This window comes from Stenella coeruleoalba (assembly GCF_951394435.1).
Source record: "Stenella coeruleoalba genome assembly, chromosome: 19".
NCBI lineage: Eukaryota > Metazoa > Chordata > Mammalia > Artiodactyla > Delphinidae > Stenella > Stenella coeruleoalba.
In genome coordinates, this window is record NC_137165.1 from 48,684,576 (window position 1) to 48,699,848 (window position 15,273).

Sequence of the window (15,273 nt, forward strand, 5' to 3'; positions counted from 1 at the left end):
CCGCCTACAAGTCCTCCTCCTCAGCTCCCTGCTGTGTCCCTGGAAGCCCCGGGGCAGGACCCTCAGCCGTTCCTGCTGCTTGCTTCTGTCCTCTGAGCAAAACCACAGTGGGACCTTCTCTGCAGGCTCCGAGCGGTCCAGAGAGGGCACAGGCCTCAGATCTGTCTCTTCCTGGAATCAGACAGCCCACTGGGACAGCGGCCTGGTGTGGACAGGTCAGACATGCTAGCTGTGTGAGGCTCAAGGCCTGTGAAATGGGAAGGAAGAACACCCAGGGTCCCAGGGTATCAGGGCCAGGGCTGAGTTCTTTGGGTCGAGAGGTTCTCCAGGACCAGGTCCTGAGGGCTGCGGTGAGACTCCAGCAGGGCCAGCGGCTGGGCGAGGCTCTGAGGATGCTGCCGCCACACGTCATCCCCAGGAATCCCATCTCCTGCCCTGCTCCCCATGCCCATCCCTCCCCGCAGCCGGATGTCCTCAGTGGTCAGAAGCGAGGTGCTTGCCTGCGGAGCTGCCGGGGCTCAGGGTGGACGCTAAGGGGCACGCCTGGTTGGTGTGCTGCAGCCAGTCTTGAGGCTTCCACAGCCCCCAGACCGCTGTCCACTCAGGTGGCTCATCTCGAGTCCAACCAGGATTGCAGCCGGGCTCTCACAGAGAGGATAACCTCCCGCCCCTGCCCCCAGTATAGGCAGAAGTTCCCTCTTCTAGCATTGTGCAGCACTTAAAAACCTGGACCCATCCCTCAGAACCCAGATTCCCAGCTTCTCTTGAACTCTGGTGCTGGGCCTGTGTGTTTGGGGCCAGAATCGCTGGGCTCATGGCTGCCCCTCAGCAGCGCCTGAGCAGCTAGCTGCAGCCACCCTCGTGGAGTCTGGGTGCCAGCCACACTGACCCTCAACTGCACTATTAGTTTTCTCCTGCTTTCTCTGAACCTAGGCTCCTCCGAGGTACAGCATGTGCCCAGAGCACCTCTGAGTGAGGGACCCAGGAGGCTGTGCACCTGGGAACAGCTGCATGGACCAGGGGTTCTGAGGCTGCCTGGGTGAGAGACAGCAACTTCCAGGAAACTCCAGAGAAATGAGATCCTCTCCCTTACCAGTGGTGGCCGCCAGCCAGCCCTTAATTTGGGCACACAGTCATTTAAACATGCCAAAGTTAGGTTTCTAAATGGTTAAACCTGAAATACTCTTTTCTTAAAAGGTGTGAAACAGCTATGGTTGGTTTCTTGTGTGTTTACCGCTGGGCTGGAGGAGGGAGGGTGTTTGGCCAGCTCCCCTCTCCCAGGGCTGGGTGGGGCGAGGAGGGTGTCCAGACCATCGTGAGGGCCAGTAACTAAGCCTTTGAGATTTCTGGCTTCCACTCTCCTTTTTATTTTGAAAGAATTAAAGTTCTAATGCTGATCATTGTATAGGCCCAGAGTGTCTTTTCCTTCCATGTTTACTCTTGTTTCTGTGGGCGCTGTCTGCTGGCACGGCTGCCCAGGGCTCAGGAGGCGCACGTGGGGCCGGGTGCAGCTGGATGAGGGTGCAGGGAGGCCGACAGCCTGAGCTTGGCCCCCTCCCCTCAGGGGTCCTGACCCGAGTCGGGCCTGGGGCCGGCTGCCTCACCCAGATCCTGCAGCAGAGCCTGCAGCCGCCGCAGGCTGGGGCGCACGTTTTCCTCCAGCCACTCCTCCACTGCGTCTGGGTAGAAGACACGCTGCAGGGCAGCCTCCAGCTCCCCCACGAGAACGCTCCACCTGGCCAGGAGACTGAGGACCAGGAGGCAGTGAGCCTGCCTGGCGAGGGCCCTGGGGCATACCTCATGGCCTCCAGAACCCCACGGGTCAGTACATCCCGTACCTCAGTTTACTCATCCATAGAACAGGGCCGTTAGCACCAGCCTCATAGGGTTGTTGGGAATAAGTGAATGACTGTCACAGTTTGGCCTCTGAAACTAGAAGGCACTTCACAACTGGCTGGCAGGGTTTTTCTTGGTGCATGAACCTGTTGACAGTTGACTGCATCTTATACTCAGCGGGGACAGTCTGTGTTGGCCTCTCTCAGAGCCAGGAGAGCACTGGGGAAGGCTGGCTGGGACCCTGTCCCCATGGTGACACATGCAGCCGCAGGGCCAGGATCAGCCCTAGGCAGTCTGGTTCTATGGTGAGCCCTGGACCCTGCTCAGGGCATCTGGTGACCCTCACCCTCTCAGGCAGGAACGCCCCAGCTTCTCTAAAGCCTAAAGGCACAGCTGATGCAGTTGCGTCACCTAGGAATCCACGGCTGCAATACCTAGAAAGCTTGTCCAGAAAGCTGCCAGCATGCAGCAGAGGGTGGGCAGCCTCGGGGATGGGCACAGCTGGGAGGGGCATGGGCTACCTGTGCGCCTGGGGCTGGATGTGCTGGATCATGACGGGGTGGATGAACTTCCGCCTGCGATGGTAGGGGCTGAACCAGCCGGTCACATACCTGGGGGCAAATCCACACACACAGGTAGGTACACTGTGGCTCGTAAGGCTCAGTGGTTGTAAAATAAGACCTTTGAAAATCTGGTGGAAATTTTAAAAAGGTGTTTTCTGCCCAGAAAGTCTTCTTGCAGGATTGGCTGGCCCTCACCCTGCCGGGTGGGGGGTCACTCCCCCGCCCACTCACCTGTCCCTCTCCAGCAGCGCATCCACGGAGCTGCACAGATGGAGGCTGACTTGTGTGATGAGGTTCAAGATGTCGCTGCCAGGGAAGGAGCCGGCCCTCTCACTGCACAGGGAGCCACTGTGCTGAGGATGCATCCAAATATGAGGGGACGGGCAGGGCTGGGGGTGAGGGTGTTACCTCCTAAAATCCGTTGCTTCCAAGCTCGAAGTCCCAAGAAAGTTCTCCACTCTTGCTTTAACGTTTTCGGCAAAGCCTCCTAAAACCAACCACAGACGGAGGTTGGAGGGGCCTCTGGAGGAGGAGGTGGCCTGGACTCCGTGCTGGCTGGACCTCCTGGCCCTCGGGCATGGGTGGTGGGCAAAGCAACTGAGAAGGACCGCCGGCCAGGCCCAGCTGGGCACATGCTGACCTCAGGGATGGGTTAGCCCAAGGCTACTGCAGCCTGGTGGGGAGGTGAGAACACGCTGGAGGCTCTGTGCTGCCTGCCTCCTGGGGAAGGGGTGCCAAGGCCAATGTGCTCCTATTAGCACAGGCATCTGCTCTGTTGTCTGTACCTTTCCCCAAAGAGTTCAGAACTGACACTTCAAAAAAGGATAAGCCAGAGTCCCAGTATCTGTCCTTCTGGAAACCTCCCTGTAGCTCAGCACAATACCAAGTGTGTTTATTTTTCAGTCCTCACTTTCCTCAACCACCTCGATGTTTTTCTGTGCCAACACCACATACGTTGCTACTTAAATTCCCACCTGGTCCCATATAACATGCGGTTTATGTAACCAGGGCCTCGTCACCAACCTTGCCTGCTGGTCTCCTCTGTCTCTAAGCATCTATGCCCACACCTGGCTGCTCCCTCGGGAACCAGAGGTGAGGGAGCTGCCTCTCTGGGGCCACACCCACCAGCACTGGGCATTCAGGATATTTATGCAGCAAAGGCGGGCTCTCTCCTGCACCCTATCCATGATGAATTTCCTTGTGGGTTCACTGTGCCTGCAGGGCATGTCCCCCTAACTTCCTGGTCTGTGTCTTGGGTTTAGGCTCGAAGACCCGGGCTGCAGTGGGGTGGGTGGGTGGCTGAGCCGGGGCCATGGGTGCGTTCCCCTCCCCCGCACTGGTTGGAAGACCACAGTCCAGCCCCAAGGAGGTGGCAGTTGGGGGCCCCGGGCACTAGGCTTCCTGGGAGAAGCAGGGGACCATACCATGTAGAAGCACCTGCAGACAGACAGCCAGGGACGGGATTCCCACGGGCAGCAGCTCGCACAGCACAGAGAAGTGGTCATACCTAAGTCCGCGGGAGAGGGGTGCTCAGCACAGCAGATGCTCAAACACGAGTCACCACGAGACAGGACAGGGATCTAGAAGCTTCTGCAGAGCGGTTGCTGCTTCCAGAAGGTTCCATGGCTTTGCAGGAACCCCACCCAGAGTGACCTGCCTGGGCTTAGTTCTCTGTGGTTGCCACCCTGAAATCCCTAAGTTAACCTTTGACTCAGCTTTATGAGTGAGGGCTGAGGTCCAGTGGGTCAGCCCTGCCTCCTGATCCCTCCTGTGGGTTCAGGGCCTCCTGCTCTTGGTGTCAGGGCCACCTGGCCTCCTCCTCAGGATGGGACCTGAGGGCAGGACTTGCCTGGGACCAGGGGTTTAACTGTAGCTCTACTTTTCAAATGGTATGAAATCCTAAACAAGCCAAAGTCTGACCTCATGCTTCTCCCAACATGACCTCGGGTGGGGCGCAGGATGGGGTGAACAGGCAGAGACGGGTGGTTCAGACAGGGCATGGGCCAGGAGGGCCAGTGCCCTAGGGCCCTGAACACCCCAAGCAGCGTCCCCTCTGCAGAGTGTGGTGCGAGGGGCTTGACCCCAAGTGGCTTGTTTTGTGCAGCTGGTCCTTCCACACCCTCCTCAGAGGGCCGGCTGCTTCCCCTTGACCAAATGGCGGGAAGGACTGAGGCCCAGACTGGATGGGCCAAGGAGGGCAGTGTGTCCTAGGTGACGGGAGCCGCTTGGACCCTCCCGGGAAAGGCCGGCCCCGAGAACGTCCCTGGGGCCTGCATGGCCTCACCTCTGCCAGCCAGTCAGGACGATGCCCTGCAGCGTGTCCGCTGGCACACTGCCCGCTACCTGCAGCCACTGCATGTGGTTTCTGAGGTGGTGCTCGATGGGGGTCAGGGCCTGGCTTGCCCCCGTGGCTCCCTTGAAGGCACTGGCGGCCCAGAGCCAGGAGAAGCCGCTCTTCCGGTACTTCTCCATGAGGAGCGCTGGGTGAGCAAGTGAGAGGTGTGAGTGGCAGACCCTGAGGAGGTGCAGCCGGGAAGCCCGAAACACACACTTGTCCAGGTGGAAAACTGGGAGGAGCCCAGGACCACCGGGCTCTGCTCTGGTACTGACCCTTGCTGTGGACGTCCAGGTCGGCCCCGTAGTCCCAGAGCACAGGCTCCACCAGCTGCGGCACCCTCGATGCTGGGGGTGGAGAGAGGCTGTGAGGGTGCGTCCTTCTAACTCTCCCTTATTGCGTTAAAATGGATTTAAGTACAGACTCAATACTATGCTATGATTTGGGCTGTAAATGCCGCAGCCACAAGGCCAGCTGGCTTTGGAAGTGACTGGACACTGCTGGAGCTGCCAGGGGTGAGTCCCAGGCCAGCGGTCCCAGAGCTCCCTCAAGGGGGACACACTGTCTGCACGCGGGGCCGGCCCAGGTGCAACAGGGACATATCGCTAAGTGGACTTAATTATAATTAATTAAAACCCAAGTGGCCACATGTGGTAGAGGCTGCAGCAAGGACACCTGGGTGGGCCTTGCGGAAGCATGGGCCACGACCTCCCTGTCTCACCCCAGAGCCTCAGGCAGGCTGGGCCCCGGAGGGCTGGGGGGCCACTGCTTCCCTCCACCAGCCAGTGTGAACCTCAGTAGAGGCCCCTGCAGGGCTGGCTGTGCAGGTGTGTGGGGCTGAGGCCCCTAGAAGCACTGGAAGCTCTCAAGTGCCACCAGGGGCCCTTGCCCCCCTGCACCCCCAGCTTTTTATGGCCAGCGCCCCTAGGGGCCTCGTGCTGCTCTCTGGGTCAGATCTCTCACAACAGTACTCCTGGAAAGACTCCAGGAGGCCTTTCAGGGGAATGGCATTTTCATGTGAGAAACGGTCCTAACAGGACGGTCTAGAGTTAGCTTTGGTACGGATCTACTACACGTCTCTCCTTGACAGTCGGGGGCTCAGAGTAGCTCGGCTTCCTCCCCTCATGGCACCAGGAAGCCCCCTGCGGAGCGTGGCCGGCCCCCCAGGGCCATGCCTGGCCGACCTGAGAGCTGGTCCTCGGGGATGTCCCGCAGCATGTCGTCCCACACCAGGGGCGTCGTGGTCGGGTGCCGAGCCTGCACATGGCTGGCCACCGCCTCCATGTAGGACAGACACAGCTCTGCTCTGGTGTTGGGCTCCTGCTGCAGCCACTGTCTTGAGTCCTCACCCTCTCCGAGGTAGTAGACCTGGGATGAGACACAGGTGGGTTTGCCCCAGGACCACCCATCCTCACCCGCGGGTTCACGCTGGGCGACTCCTGGGGCAGCTGCCCACGGGGAGGAGACAGTGAAGGGTGCCCTTTCCTTCTGCACCGAGACCCGAACCTCGACTCAAGACTCCCTTGAGGCTGGGCAAGGGAGTCTTGAGTCTGGAGCCCCACAGCAGCCAGAAGGTGGAAATAACCAGATGTCCAATAACACAAGATGGATAAACAGAGCATGGCCCGTCCACATGCTGGAACATCACTCAGCCACGCTGGAGAAGGTGCCCAGTGAGAAAAGCCCACGCACGGGGCAGGACTCCATTTATGGGGTGCTGGGGGGGCAACGCAGAAATGGAAAGGAGACTGATGGATGCAGGGGCGGAGGACGGGGGGCAGGGAGATGAAAGGTCCTGCAGTAGCCGGGGGGAGGGCTGCACAACACTGAGAATGGCTTAAAAGTTACTGGATCATTCACTTTAAAGTGGTTACAGTGGTAAATTTTATGTTATGTATATTTTACTACAAAAAAGAGATTTTTTTTTTGAATAAAAGGATCAAGCTCTGGGGTAAAATGTCTACAAACCACCGTCCCAGCTCAGATGCCTAAGCTCAGAGGAGCAGAGGCCTTTGGGTCACTGTGCTCGGTGGCTTGGTATCTTCCTGGCCACTGTGTTTCTCAAGGACAAGGAGGGCACCCCCGGGAACCACCTTTCCAGCCAGTGCTCCACGGCCCTAAAGTGGTAATTTCCTTTCTCCCACAGTCCAAAACTGTACTTCTTCAATTGGAGGAAAGTAACCGGCTCAAACTCATGGCCACACTGACCCCGAGGACATGAATGTGCCGTAACCAGGGGCTGCTCTGCTGCTGTCCCGTGGCTGTCTGCACCCCATGGCACCCTGCTTGGCTTGGCAGGTTTGCCGGCACGAGATCACCCATCAGCTGGGACCAAGGCCCTCACTGGGGACATCTCCTCGGCCAGCACTTCTTTATCCTCGGAACTACTTTTCTATTTAAGAGAAGAACCCACGAGGTGGGAGAAGGTGACCGTGAGGTGAAGAAAAGGGGCTGCTGCAGAGCTGGGGGAGCCGCCTGCTGGCAAGGCAAGGCACCCACCTCGTCACAGCCGATGTGGAGCCACCGGGCGCCCGGGTGCAGCGCCATCACCTGGTCAATCATGGCTCCAACCAGTGCCAGGGACTCCGCCTTGTGGGGATTCAGGGTGTTGGGGAAAAGTGCCACTTCCCGGAGGTGAGCGAGAGCCTCGTGCTTCAGCACAAACTGTGGGGAGACAACAGGAAAGCTGGTGACCCTGGGGAGGAGCTTGTCCCCGAGCTCCCCGAAGTCCGGCTCCTGCCTCTGCGTCCTGATGGCCTCATGTCTATTAGAGTCCCCGGAGGGGCTGGCGGGGCTGCACTGCGGACCAGAGCCAGGGTGCCAAGTGGGCGGGTCTCTGAGTAACCTGGCTGCTTGGTCAACAGTCCTTCTCCCTTCCAACTCTAACTGGGCTGAATGAGAAAATGGAAAAGGTAGCTTCCCTTCACAACAGAATTACACACGGGTGGACTTCTTGCTCAAGTGAAGAGGCTGGCAAATCCTCTCCCCAAAACAAGTACAAAGAGGAATGATTTGTCCAAAACGACCTTTTGGGGCTCCAGAAACCAACCAAAGGTGAACAACAAATTGGGAAATGCGTGTTCATGAAAGGTTGCCATAACTGGGTAAAAACAGATTCTGCAGCTTCTGCCTAGGTGCTCCCACCCCCCACAATGGCTGGCTGTGGGTAAACCTGGCCTTTGGGGACCTGTCAGTAAAAGTGGCAAACTGTTCTGAATTCTGCGGTCCCCACAGGGCTACAGAGGTGACACATGTTCTCCGTACGCACGGGCTGGCTGGGGCCACACCCACCTGCGGGCCCGAGCAGGCTGGGTGGAAAGCAGAAGCCGTGGCAGACTGAGAACTGCCTGAACCCTGAGTGTGGCCTCCCAACCCCTGTGCCACAAGGTGGGGCCTATGGGCTCCGGCACAACCACCACCCAAGCCCTGCGGAATCATCAGCTGTGAAGACCGAAGAGTGACCCCTAGGGCAAAAACCGAAAACAAGAATACAAAAACAGAGGCATCCGTGGCCACACACAGCCGGGGAGACATTAAATCCAGGCAACTTACAACTACCCATGGGGGGAAAAGTCAGACTTGCTATAACATATGATCTGAAATGTCCAGTTTTCAACCAAAAATTGAGACATGCAAATAACTGGAAAGTGGGACCCAGACTCAAAGAAAAAACAATTCTATGGAAACTGATGCTGAGTGGGCCTAGATGTTGGATTTATCAGACAATTATTTCAAAGAAACTATTATGAATATGTTCCAAGAATTAAAAGAGGGGCTTCCCTGGTAGTGCTGTGGTTAAGAATCCGCCTGCCAATGCAGGGGACACGGGTTCGATCCCTGGTCCGGGAAGATCCCACATGCCACAGAGCAACTAAGCCCATGCACCACAACTACCGAGCCTGTGCTCTAGAGCCCATGCTCTGCAACGAGAAGGCACTGCAATGAGAAGCCCCCACACCGCAATGAAGAGCAGCCCCCGCTCACCACAACTAGAGAAAGCCTGCGTGCAGCAACAAAGACCCAACACGCCAAAATAAATGAATTAATTTTTTAAAAATTTAAAAAAAAAAAGAATTAAAGGAAACTATTTACAATAAGGGAAATTAAAAATCCATTCAGGGGGAATTCCCTGGTTGTTCAGGGTTAGGACTCTGCGCTTTCACTGCTGAGGGCCCAGGTTCCATGTGCTAGAAAGCACATTTTCTTAATGTTGTACTTCACCTTGCACAATAATACTTTGATGAATATACGGTCAAGGAACTAAGATCTTGCAAGCCACGCAGTGTGGGAAAAAAAAAAAAAACATTCAATGGGCCCAGCAGCAGGTCTGAAATGTCAGAAGAGAGAGTCAGTGATTGGAACAAAAGATCAACAGAAATTCAAGCTGAGTAACCGAGGAAAGGTGCAAGAAAATGAACAGAGCCTCAGAGACCATAGGGCAACATCGAGCTACCAACGCATGAGCAAAGGAGTCCCAAAAGAAGAGAAGGGGACAGAAAAAAACATGAAGAAATGGCCCCAAACTTCACAAAAGTGAAGAAGCTCATCAAACTCCAAGGAAGATAAAGGCAAAGAAACCCAAACCTGGACACATCATAACCTAAAAGGCACATTTAGGGGAATAACACAATTAATGGCTGACATGCCACGTTCTGGTTTGGAAAACTCAACACAGTAAAGAGGTAATTTTCTGCCAAAACTGATTTACAGATTTAACACAATCCCAGTCAAAATCCCAGCAAGGTTTCCAGTAGATACATAGAGAAACTGAATCTAAAATACATATGAAGAGGCAGAGGAACTAGAATAGCTAGAATAATTCTGAAAAAGAATAAAGTTGGAGGAATCTCACTACCTGATTTTAAGACTTACAATAAAGCTATAACAATCAAGATAATGTGGTATAGACAAAGGGATAACACATGGATCAATGGAACAGAATAGGGTCTAGAAATAGATTCTCATAAATGTGGTCAATTGATTTTTGACAAAGGTGCAAAGGCAATACCAAATTTCAAAGAAAGCAGTCTTTTTGACAAATGGTGTTGGCACCATTGGTCAAGGAGTGCCATACTACATGCAAGAAAAATGAACCTCCACCTCACACCTCACACAAAAACAAACCCCAAATCGATCATAAGTCTAAACGGAAAATGTTCAAGTGTAAGACTTCAGAGGAAAACAGGAAAAATCTTCATCACCTGGTGACTGGCAGAGTTCTTAGAAATGACATCAAAAGCATGATGCATCAAAGAGAAAAACTGATAAACTGGACTTCACCAAAGTTAAAGACTTTTGCTCTTTGAAATACATTGTTAAGAGAATGAAAGGACAAACTGCAGATTGGGAGAAAATGTTTGTAAATCACGTATCTAACAAAAGACTTTGTCCAGAATACACAAAGAATTTTAAAAACTCAACAGTTCAGAAAGTGAAATGAGCAAAATCCTTGAACTGTGCTTCACTGCTGAAGAGGGTATTCTGATGCAAGTGACCAGACGTAGAGTCTTCGCCAACCCTGCTGACACTTGACTTCGGACCGCTGTCCTCCAGACAGTGAGAACAAATGTCTGTAGTTTAAGCCGCCTGGTTTGTGGTCCTTTGCTATGGTAGCCCCAGGAGACGAATCCACCGTAAGAGCAGAGCAAGGCCACTTAAGGAGAAGGAGGGCGTGGTACGATGGAGCTGTACTTGAGGCGCTCAGACCAGCTGTGGTGGGGAGCAGGGCGCGGGGTGGGGATGGGCGGAGTGATGCTGGGAGACCCACTGGAGGACTTTACAGCCGGTCCAGCAGTAGCTTAGACAAGGATGGTGACAGTGGGACGGAGGGAATGCTAACTCAGGAGGCAGAGGAGCAAAGGGTAGGACCTGACAGTAGACGGGAAATGCAGCTGGAGTGGGGGGTTGGGGATGGTACAGCCCCTCCCTGAGGCTGGAAGAGGCCTCACAACAGAGACGCCAAGCAGACAACTGTAGACTAGAACCCAGGGTCTGCACGAGAGACGGGGGTCCTGGGAGTCACTGAGGACAGGAAAGGGAAGCAGGAGGGGAAATGGCTTTATCCAGAGAAGGAGTGTGAAGTGAGTAGAGGGCCCTCGAGAGGTGCCATGGGGACAGTCAAGTCCAGTGCAGCTACAGGACAGCACACGGAGAAGATGTCGGGCACAGCCAGAGCCGGGGACCAGGAGGCCATAGGGTTTAGGAGGAGGGGGTTGTGGGTAACGAGTGTGTCAGGACCAGAGCCCAGAAAGCACAGCAGGGAGAGTCCACCAGGAGAGCTGGAGGGCAGATGGTGGGAGAGAATCCCTGAACAGGAAGAAAAGGGCAATCACTGGAAGTGAAAGTGAAGATGTGGAGGAAGGACTGCTGATAGATCTAAACGGAGCCTGAGGGCCATTAAATCAGTATTATGTTTAATTTGCTTCCCCTTATCTGAGGCAGACGTGAAAAGTATTTTTGAAGATCACATAGGAGCTTGGGAGAATACTTTCAACATTAAGTGAAAAAGGAAAACACAGAAAGCACGTTTTCTTTTTTTTTAATAAAGTATTTTTTAAAAAATATTTATTTATTATTTTGGCTGTGCCAGCTCTTAGTGGCGGCACGTGGGATCCTTAGCTGCGGCATGCAGGATCTTTAGTTATGGCATGCAGGATCTGTTTTTAGTTGTGGCATGCGGACTTCTTAGGCGCAGCATGCATGTGGGATCTAGTTCCCCGACCAGGGATCAAACCCCGGGCCCCCCGCATTGGCAGCACAATCGAACCAGGCCTCCCTGCATCGGGAGTGCGGAGTCCTACCCACTGGACCACGAGGGAAGTTCTAGAAAGCACATTTTCTTAATGTTGTATTTCACCTTGCACAATAATACTTTGATGAATATACGTTAAAGAGGAAAACAACCCAGTCTGCAGGGCTCTGTGGGAATCAGGCCCCCCATCCAGCTCTTCCCCTCCCCTCCTTGGACAGAGGGTGCTCCCACCTAGAGCTCCGAGCTCCTCAGCCGTTCACAGAGCTTCTCTGTACAGTGCTGAGCTGCTCCCTGCCTGTGTCTGGCCCCATCCGCGCACCCCTGAACCCCACACCTGGGTACCAGGTAACTTTCCTTCCTCCCACTTACCTCCATGTGCCCAAATGTCTGCACCAAGGGAATGACCTCCAGCTCATTCAGTGTGGCCAGATGCAGGATCTCTTTGATTTCGGAGGGGCTAGAGAGACCAAGACCACCCAGAGAGGTTCACACAGCCTTCCATTCAGGCTCCCCCCAACCCCCCTCGTCAGGTTCCTGGGGGAGTTTACCACGGAAACTAGCAGGGTTGCTAACTCTGAAAAGCCCAACGGATATTCTTAAGTTTTCAGAGAAGACTCCCACGCTAGAGTTTAGGAAAACGATGCTGTTATGTCAAGTAACAGTTTACTTCTTGTGAGAATAGTACCAGCTATTCTGACCCAAACTCGACAAGAGGCTAAAGCCATTTTACAAGAAACTAGGCCACACAAGCAATCATATTTTAGAGCAAAGGTGGAAAGACAGGCCTGAGAACAAACACACCACCTGTTTCTGTACAGCCTGTGACCTAAGAATGGTTTCTATGTTTTAAAATTGTTGAGAAAACTCAAGAATATTTTGTGACATGTGAAAATCGTATGGAATTCATCCTTCAGTGTCCACAAATAGGGTTTTATTGGAACACAGCCACGCCCACTCATTATTATCACCTGTGGCTGCTTTTGCCCCACTAATAGTTGGAACAAAGATCAGATGGGCTGCACAACCTAAAATATCTACTGTCTGGCCCTTTGTACAAAAGGCTGGTGATCCCTTTAATAGAGGAAAGAAAAACGAAGAGTTTCAAGATTCAGGTGGGAGTGTCCCTTCAGGCCAGCATTTCGTTGCTGAGGCCACTGAGGATGCCAACCTGGAAAGGCCCACTGCGTGCTCCACCATGAGTTGTCATTTGTGAATTTATCTCAACTTCTGTATGTGTTTGAACCATCTCTAAAGTTAACCAGTTCTATAGATGAATTGATTATATAAAGTTCTGTCTTTAAATATACCTTTTTCAAGCTTCACCGGAACCCTGGCACCTTTTTCACTTTCAAAAACAAAGGAACAAAACGTGTTCATTGTAGGAATAAACACGAATACCTCCGCCATGCTCTGGTTCATGCCTTTCCTGTTTCCTGCCCACACGTACGTGCTGGGAGTTCTACCACATGGAGCCAAGCTGCCCTCCAGAGCGGCTGGGCTGCTTCACAGCCCACCAGTGGGAGGCTTGCTCCTGCTCACCCCCGTGGACACAGAGCATTAGCATTTTTTTAAAAGCGTCACCAATTTGGTAGCCAAAATGGCATTTCACTGTTATTTTATTACTATCATATACTTATTGGCTATTTTTCTTTCTTTTTGGGGGATCAGAATGTTCTTTGCCCATTTTCTTTTGGGCTATTTATTACCGATTTACATGGATACCCATAATTTTAAAGCCAAGTGGGGTGCACCCATGACCACACTATCCGACTTCATTGATTCTGATTCTCTCCCCTTTAATCCTCACTTCCCTGGTGAAGATCCCGCCTTAAAGAGCAGCCCTCCCTCCCCTGCATGGACACCTGTCAAAGTGTCCTCCACGCACTTCACACCCAGACAAGACTGAAGCAGATCACAGCGCTTCCTTGTGGGGGATCATAGCTGATGCTTATTTTCTTTTAAATGTTTCTAAATTCTCTTCGGTGAACATGCTTTATTTTTATGACTAAAGACATGTATTTAACAAGACAGAAGAGGACTGTCCTGCTGTCGTTCAATTCTCGCCTGCTCTCCACTCCCTTCCAGGTTGCCACCCCCACACACCCCATTTTCTCTGCAGAGGCATCGCCTTGCTTGGCGGCTCGGGTACCTGTATGCGTGCTTGGCCCTCAGCAGCCTCAGGTGGCCCTCGTAGGGAAACATGTCTTCATACTCGATGAGGAGGCCGTTGGCACCCAGGGCACGGAACAGGGGGAAAATCTGGGGGAGAGGGGGATGTGATGAAGAAATGACTATTTGAACAGAAAGTGACACATGTGTAGCGCATGGACTCATTCTTCCAGCTGATGGACATGGATTGTAGTTGATCTTTGTATATTTCCCACGTACCCCGTGTGACGCCAAATCAAATTCTAATGTAGTGATGTGTTCATTTGATACAAGGGGGCGGAATTGGGGGGTGCTGGGGTAAGGGGAGCCTACAGGGCTCTGGAGGGTTACTGGAGCACCTGGAAGGAGCCTAGAGGAGGGAGATGAAGGAGGAAAGAGGCTGTCCCGCTGTGCTCATGGGGTCCCTCCCCTGGTTCTCCCCCACTTCTTTCTCTACCTTTATCTCAAAGAACATGGATCCCTATTCTCCAGTACTTTTAGGATTGTGTCTACTGTACACAGGACTGAGATTTTCTTCTAGCCTGGCATCACGGCCAGGGGTGGGTGTTAAGGGAGGGGGCTCCTGCAGAAACTCAGAATAGTAACCCACCTCCAGACAAGGGCCACTGTGAGTTTTATGTGATTTGTAGCATTCTTGTTGATGTTGCTGTCAGAAGTTTTCTTTCCCCAAGAATATGGGGATGTTCTGAAGCATGCTGGATGGAAAGAGGAAATCAGCTTGGGACTAAGAATTAGCTGGGATAATTGTAAAACGGGTAATCAATAATTGACTGCAAATTACAAGAAGAGGCAGATTGTGGAAAGGAGTAAACTAACCCAGGTCAGTCACTTACACAAATGGAACATAATGGTTATGGCATTTTCGTGTTTTCCTCAGCGTTTTTGCTCCTGGTTTCCCTTGTAGCCTTTTGGCCATCTGACCACTGGGTGGCCTCTTTGGCACTTCTATTGGGGGTGGTAGGGATCCTTGGTGCTGTTGGTGGCTAAGGGGCTGCTAAGCTCAGCCTAAGGGTGCCACCCAGCCAACTTGTGGAAACAGGAGGAATAAGAAATTGTTGTCTAAACCTCTGACTCTGTCAGCAGCAGCAGGTAACGAAACGGGGGCTCCAGCTACACATAAGCTGGATCTTCTTTGCCTGTCTTCCACATCTATCCACTTGTCACCATGCTTTTATCTCTTTACACTTGGCTTTTTCTTCTCTGCCATTTATTTCCCGATACTGTTTCCCATGGCGTCTATTCACTTTTGTTCTTTTCCTAGTTTGGTCTCCGTTTCTGACTTTTTTTTTTCTTTTTCTTTCTAATTCATTCCCGAGTCTGGAGGCAATCTTTTCACAACCTCATTCTGTCTGGCTGTCACAGTTCTGGGCTTTTCTATTTCTGACTTACACTGTTCTTCCATAACTGTATCACTTTCCTAGTATCTCTGCTCTCTTTCTGAAATACTGCGGAACTATGTCATCTGCTTTGTGGTCACACGTTCCTGGTGCACCTTCGCTGTTACTCAGATCATCGTCCTTTTTTTTCTTAGTGTCTTTGTGTGGCACAACTACACTCCTTTTCTGTTGCTCATTTTTAACTGAGATGTGTTTTCTTGTGTTTTTGAGAGCAGGTTCTTC

At 52.9% G+C, this 15,273-nt stretch overlaps 1 protein-coding gene across 6 annotated transcripts in view; it reads right to left on the reverse strand.

Annotated features, from left to right (window-relative positions):
- Positions 1-15,273, reverse strand: part of HEXD (hexosaminidase D) — a 19,411-nt gene continuing 4,138 nt past the window's right edge. The window contains exons 2-13 of one of the 6 annotated variants that reach the window (XM_079904029.1): positions 14,244-14,349; positions 13,635-13,744; positions 11,855-11,942; positions 7,234-7,398; positions 5,919-6,102; positions 5,010-5,081; positions 4,684-4,879; positions 3,824-3,906; positions 2,808-2,886; positions 2,631-2,732; positions 2,358-2,447; positions 1,325-1,747 (exon numbers count right to left, since the gene is read on the reverse strand). In XM_079904029.1, the coding sequence (XP_079760155.1) occupies positions 1,561-1,747; positions 2,358-2,447; positions 2,631-2,732; positions 2,808-2,886; positions 3,824-3,906; positions 4,684-4,879; positions 5,010-5,081; positions 5,919-6,102; positions 7,234-7,398; positions 11,855-11,942; positions 13,635-13,687 (1,299 nt within the window). In that variant the 5' untranslated portion in view covers positions 13,688-13,744; positions 14,244-14,349 and the 3' untranslated portion in view covers positions 1,325-1,560. Of the gene's footprint in view, positions 1,983-2,357; positions 2,448-2,630; positions 2,733-2,807; positions 2,887-3,823; positions 3,907-4,683; positions 4,880-5,009; positions 5,082-5,918; positions 6,103-7,233; positions 7,399-11,854; positions 11,943-13,634; positions 13,745-14,243; positions 14,350-15,273 lie in introns of all 6 variants that reach the window. The other 5 variants (XR_013824993.1, XM_079904026.1, XM_079904027.1 and 2 more) reach the window with 5 other exon arrangements.